At 34.7% G+C, this 6,493-nt stretch overlaps 1 protein-coding gene across 1 annotated transcript; it reads left to right on the top strand.

Annotated features, from left to right (window-relative positions):
• Window positions 1–1,049: 1,049 nt before the first annotated feature.
• LOC127126971 (uncharacterized) lies at window positions 1,050–5,364 on the top strand. Its single transcript, XM_051056044.1, has 8 exons — window positions 1,050–1,245; window positions 1,714–1,737; window positions 2,318–2,423; window positions 2,528–2,596; window positions 3,137–3,630; window positions 4,120–4,381; window positions 4,730–4,938; window positions 5,038–5,364. Exons 1-8 carry the CDS (start codon window positions 1,241–1,243, stop codon window positions 5,102–5,104), a joined length of 1,236 nt encoding a protein of 411 aa, XP_050912001.1. The 5' UTR covers window positions 1,050–1,240; the 3' UTR covers window positions 5,105–5,364.
• The last annotated feature ends 1,129 nt before the right edge of the window (window positions 5,365–6,493 follow it).

The following is a 6,493-nucleotide window of genomic DNA, read 5'->3' as shown; positions in this document are numbered from 1 at the left end:
ACATCCAATTCCATGTTTGTATCTAACAAAAATAAATGAAAGAGATGAACATTGTGAGATTTTAGAGTGAAAACGACAATATATTAGTGTTTAGATCTATGAAGAAATACAATGTGTTCTCAAGATTTGGGGGTCAGGGATTAAAATTCCATTTTAGTTTTTTTTGTTGGTCTTGATTATTGATTTTTTTTGGGATTAAACTGTTAATCCTCTTCCTCCCCCAACCAAAACCGTCACTCTCAATCTTCACCTCCCTCAGTAACAACCAGGTGCAATACCGCCACCCATAACACTCCCTTCTTCTCACACGTTTTAGAAAACAAAAAAGACCAAAAAAATCAACCCCTCTCTCACTCTCAACTTCCGGCCGCCGCCCTCTTCACCTTCTCCTTTTCGTATCACTTTCCAACCAACCTCCATTCCCTCGATAACAACCACGCAACAAACCACCTTCATAAACCACAAAAAAACATGTCAATTCTCTTCCTCCCCCAACCAAAAGTGCAGGAGCTGCTATTTTTATGAAGAAGGCGATGGTTAGTGAACAAAAATATCATTAACATATATAATTCTATTTTTATAAAATTAGATTAATATTTTTGAAAATTTATAAAATAATATCAACATATATATTAAATAAAAAAAATGGATTAATTTTAAAATGACTTGACATCGACACATCAACAAACTGAACGCCACATCATTAAAAATAAGTTTAAAATTGGAGAAAAGACTAAAATCAATCACAAAACTTAAAAATGGACCAATAAAGTGATTTTTAAAATGAGGATAAAAAATAAATAAATAATATTAAGAGAAAAAAGAATATGCACCGAAAGTGTAAAATATTTTTACACTGTCAACCAATGACACCCATGTATCCCGCCACATCACATTTTTATTTTTAAAATACTATTATGATTTGATAATATAAAATATTTTGATTGTATGTCAGTGTAATATTTTTTTCCACCGACACTGCACTACTATTAAACTTTTTATTTATTTATTAAATTAAATAAAAAAATTGTAAAATAGGTAAATTAGGGATCAAAATTATGTTTTAGGCCATTATATACCCACAATGATAAATATCTGTATGTGTTCGTAACCGAACTCAGTTCTGTTCCTTTTTTCTTTCTCCTCTTCATCCTCTCTTTCTCTCTCCACCACTTCTCCTCTCACCAACAACCACCGACTAAAGACTCACCGATCTTCAGACCCCAATTCGTCATAGTTTATGAGGTATCCTATTTTCTTCCTCTGATTCTTTTTATTGTTTTTAATTTTTTTTAGGTTTTTTGTTTTCCGATCTACGCCATGGCTATGCGATCTCTTTCAGACCCCCCGTCAGTTTTCCCAAAAAAAATGATTTTTCATTCTTTTTAGTCACGGTATTCTTAGATCTAAGGAGTTATCGTTGATTAGGTTTTCTTAGATCCAGAATCGCCTTTTTCTCAGTAACCCTAATTCGTATTGATTTTAAAAAATGATATTTTTTGTTCTTTCAACGCCTTTTAATGATTTATAAGGTTATGTTATGATGGGTTTCAATCGATTAGCATTTCAGTTCTTGAAATTTTTTGTTCAGTTTAGTTGTATTAGTTACAATAATTTACTGAAATCTGTTAAATTTAATAAGCCCTGTGTTGATTTTTTGTTTGTTTTTTAACTTTTTATATTCAATCCTAATGTTGTTTGTCTTTCTTGCAGCTCCAAGGAGAAACCCACTCTCGGGTATGACTTTTCATATTCAATTCCCAGTTATCTTGATTGTCTTCATATTTTTTTTATAGTGTTGTCATATAGTGGCGGAATTTGAGCATGAACACACCGTTATTGTTCAATGATACACTATTTCCCACTTACTGATGTCAAATATTTGATACACTCTTTAGTATATCTGATATCATATAGCAGCTATAGTGGCGCTATAGGACTAGCATTGCTGAATTTGGACCATTGGAATTTTCTGCTATCCGCTATTGACATAGTTGGTTTTATGAACTATTTGTATTGAGTTTTCTGTTAACTAAATTTGAATGATGATCATCTTGCACTCAAAATTCACACCTTATTCTCTTACACAGGGAAGCTGCTTAATGTTTTCTTCTTTGTGAACGGCTGTTTTTTTGTACCCTATTGTGCAAAGTTAAAAGACTTTCTTTAGCCAACTATTTTGCATTAAATTCTATGCTTTTTCTCAGTCCACATATATGTATATCATTATCTAGTTCTTCCAGGTGCTTTTCTTTTTATGTTATACTCTTCTAATTTGTTCCAATGTTCATATTTTGTTGTTTTTCTTAATCATCAGTGGCACGCGGATTAAGACCCGCAAACGGAACATTGCGGCGCCTCTGGACCCTGCAGCATTTGCAGATGCAGTGGTCCAGATTTACTTGGATAATGCTGGTGATCTGGTATGTTATCATTGCATTTTACACCCGTTTCGTTTGTTGTGTTTGTATTGCACACTGTCGTGCTTAATTGACTTGCAAAGCTGATGAATAATTTATGTTTTTAGGAACTTATTGCAAAAAGCCTTGAATCTTCTGACCTCAACTTCTCAAGATACGGCGACACCTTTTTTGAGGCAAGTTTCTTAAGCCATACAGGAATCTGTTTTGTCTCCGTTTATTTCAGTATTATGGTTTTATTTGGAAATCTTTTTTTTGAATATGATTGTAAGAGAGTTAGGTGCATAATTCATGTTATCATGACACACATGCTTCCACGGTTATATACTAATGTTATAGTCTGACATGATATGTTCCTTTTTAAAGCACCTTCTAGGTACTGCTGTAGCTTATCATCTATGTCCTTATATTATTTATTTGCCTTTTTGAAAAAGAATAGAATATCTCTACTCCTTCTATACCATTCTCCTAGGGGATCTGAAGCTAGTTAGTCTTAACGTTCTTCCTCTACGGTGGCAATTTTTTCTTTGAATAAATAGGGCATGGAATACACTATTAATTTTTCTTACACCATTGACTAAATACTAAAGAATCAGTTAGACCATCATTCAACTTCAATGTTCTCAATGCCCTGTGATGTTCTACTGCTAGTTGATTTGTATCCAACTTATGAATGCCCTACAGATCATTTATTGCTTGATGTTGGATTACTGTAGGTTATTTTCACTGGGGGTCGCACACAACCTGGAACTACCAAGCCCGATGAGGGGGAACGCCATCCTTACTCCATAATAGAGTATGAGGCAAAACGTGAAGTCATTTTACGATCTGTGATCTACATTCAAAAGGTTTTGCGGAGAAGGCCATTCCTCATCAAGAACCTTGAAAATGTCATGCGTAGATTCCTCCAGTCCTTGGAACTTTTTGAGGAAAATGAGAGGAAGAAGTTGGCAATCTTCACAGCACTTGCCTTTTCCCAGAAGCTTTCTGGTCTCCCACCAGAGACTGTGTTCCAACCACTTCTTAAAGATAATCTTGTGGCCAAAGGGCTAGTTCTGACATTTATAACTGACTTCTTTAAGGAGTATTTGATAGACAACAGCCTTGATGATCTGATTGCAATTCTGAAACGCGGTAAAATAGAGGATAATCTTTTGGTCTTTTTCCCCCCTGCAAAAAGAACCAACGAGTCTTTCTCTGAGCATTTCAGGTAATTCTTACTTGTTAGTGAAAATGACCTATATTTTATATGTAATACTTCAATTTAATTAAATCACTGTTGATTTTATCCCTCTAGGCCAACGGTTCTATTTTATGTTACTTTTGGCAATTCCAACAGCCTTGATCTTCTCATTTTTTGAACGATTATTATTTGTAGAGTTTCTAATGCCTTTTGAAAACTTGGGTACTTGACCTAAACGGCAACACAGTTTTGCCTTATCATGGATCTACTGTATTATATTATTTGCTTGGATTAATCATTTGCTAATTGGTTAACACAAGTTTTTATTTTTTTATTTATCAGTTTGAAGTCTATAGCGCTGTGATTGATAGAAGAATTAGTTTTTATTGAATTGCATTCTTTAATTCAACTTTTACTGTTGGATATTTAACTAGACTGATAGACTGTTTTATCGTTCCTTATTTGCTCTGTCAACTATCTCGGAATTTATACACCTATTCACTGTCAACTTTTTAGCAAGGAAGGACTAACTGCCCTGGTGGAGTATAATGAAAAGAAAATATTTGAGGTGACACTGAAGGAAATGAAGTCTGCTTTAACAACACAGATAACTGAGGAGGCTGATATATCTGAAGTTATTGAGACCGTGAAGCTTCGGGTTAGAGATGCTAAGTTGCCAGAGACTGAGATTGTGCGGATCTTATGGGATGTTTTAATGGATGCTGTTCAGTGGTCAGGGAAAAATCAGCAACAGAATGCAAATGCAGCCCTGCGCAAGGTAACTTCAGAATTTTTTATCAGAGATTTTTAACTTTGTTATCCTAAACCTCATGTTCATTAGTTTCTTTTTGAATATCACAAGTAATATATAGAATACCACATTATTGTTGAGTCAATTTATCTGATGTTCTTTACTGTATAACATGTTCTGTGTTTGATTACGTAGGGGTTTATCTTAGCATGTTATGGGTGGGTGGATAGTATTCTTAGACAGTGTTGATACACAGTTTGATTATATGATTGTGCTAACTTTTAGGGAATGGATTTTCCATCTGTTTGCTTATCAAGAAAATCTCAGTTTTTGTTCTGATACATTTTACTCTGTTATATTTTGTTTATGATGAAGGTAAAAACATGGGCGGAACTGTTGAATGCTTTCTGCACCAGTGGAAAACTTGAGCTGGAACTGATGTACAAAGTACAGATGCAATGCTATGAGGATGCTAAACTGATGAAACTATTCCCTGAGATTATTAGATCTCTTTATGAACAGGATGTGCTGGCTGAAGATACCATCCTTCATTGGTTCCGTAAAGGAACAAACCCCAAAGGAAGGTATGTAGTTATTGTAAAATTTCCTCCTTAATACTGTTTCTGTCATCAAAGTTGCCACTATACTTGTTACTTACAATTGCCAATATGGAACTGGCACAGGCAAACCTTTGTGAAGGCAATCGAACCTTTTGTTAATTGGCTGGAAGAGGCTGAAGAGGAAGAATGAATGTGTGGTGGATATTGCGATGTCTTTAGTTCTTACACCATTACCTATCCTCTTTTTTAGATGTTGACTTAAATTCTCATAAATTTGATGTGCCTGGTACTAATAATCTATTTTCTTGTTGACTTTATTCCCATCATCCATGGTGCCCTCATGTATGGTGCTTGCATGTTTTTTTACATATGCACGAGAGATTATGCTACATGGATGTATTACTGTATTTTGAATGTTCTACCTTTATAATTCATTATGGTTTCTTAAAAGTTTATGGTATGTTTATTAGCTTCGTCGCCGGATGATGCCAATGCATTTTGAGGCTGTACAACACATAAAATGTGAATGATCCAATAATCATAGTTAGTGATTGACGCAAGTCCCTACCACTGTCGGGACAAATTAAATTCTCATATTTTTGTATATAAAAGAAAATTAATACTTGAAAGTCCTTTCTTTTCAAAACTACGAACTCTTTCAGTTTCATTCTTCCTATTTTTTCAAATCTCAAAATGAGTAAGTATTTACTCTTGTTGAGCCGCGGAATTTCATTGTATTCGTGTTCTCTTTAGTTAAGCACTTTCATTAATTTATGTCTTTCAATCTGGAATTGAACAAATCTTTAATGTCAAATATATGTTATATGTATTTAGTATTTTGTGGTAGACATGCTGGAGTGGATTCTAAAGTATGATTACCCATGCATTCCACGCACTCCGATTAAAGTTTGTGGGTGAAAACATCAACACAAACTTATAAAGCAGTTGAACATTAGTATTTGTGGGTGCACGTTTCCTTATCCCGGTGGTGTACTTAGTAGCCTTTTATTTGAGGTGAGTGGAATAGAAGGTAAGAAGACTATTAGGTTGTAGATAATCACGAAAAGAATTCTAGGCTGAAAATAATCGGTGAAAAGAATTCCGATGTGGTGGGAGATGCCTCCAATGATTAGAGAAGGGAATACAAAACACTTCTGTCTGATTCGAGATGATGGTGTTGTCTTGCTTAAGTGTGGTATTTCTGTCTGAGGTTCGTTAGCTGAATGCGTGCTTGTAATTGATTTTGACTTCTACATTGGTTCGATATTATTGGATCTTTGACCCATCTAGAATACATTGGATGCTATGATTATGTGGGCCAATATTTTCCATAAGACAATTTTAATTGAAGATGGGGATAACTTAAAAGCCAATTTTGATGCAATGGTGTCGTTCATTATGCCCGTGTGAACACCCGCGTCCGTAAAAAGTATACCGGGTATAACAAGTAAAGTGAGGGGATGGTTAGAATTAGGAAATCATGGCTTGACTCTAAAAATGGCGGCAAGCAAAGTAGAGAGGATGGAGGATGTGTTAGTTGGGTAGACTAGTCACCCGCTCTTATCATGTGTTGGAGGAT

This window comes from Lathyrus oleraceus, chromosome 3 (assembly GCF_024323335.1).
Source record: "Lathyrus oleraceus cultivar Zhongwan6 chromosome 3, CAAS_Psat_ZW6_1.0, whole genome shotgun sequence".
Lineage (NCBI taxonomy): Eukaryota > Viridiplantae > Streptophyta > Magnoliopsida > Fabales > Fabaceae > Lathyrus > Lathyrus oleraceus.
Note: the sequence above shows the minus strand (reverse complement) of the source record. Positions and strands in the feature narration are given on the sequence as shown.

Bases quoted from the DNA above. Each gene is read 5' to 3' on its own strand.
- LOC127126971 (XM_051056044.1), top strand. The intron at 1,738-2,317 runs GTATGACTTTTC...CTTAATCATCAG, and splicing joins AAGGAGAAACCCACTCTCGG to TGGCACGCGGATTAAGACCC. The intron at 3,631-4,119 runs GTAATTCTTACT...TCAACTTTTTAG, and splicing joins TCTTTCTCTGAGCATTTCAG to CAAGGAAGGACTAACTGCCC.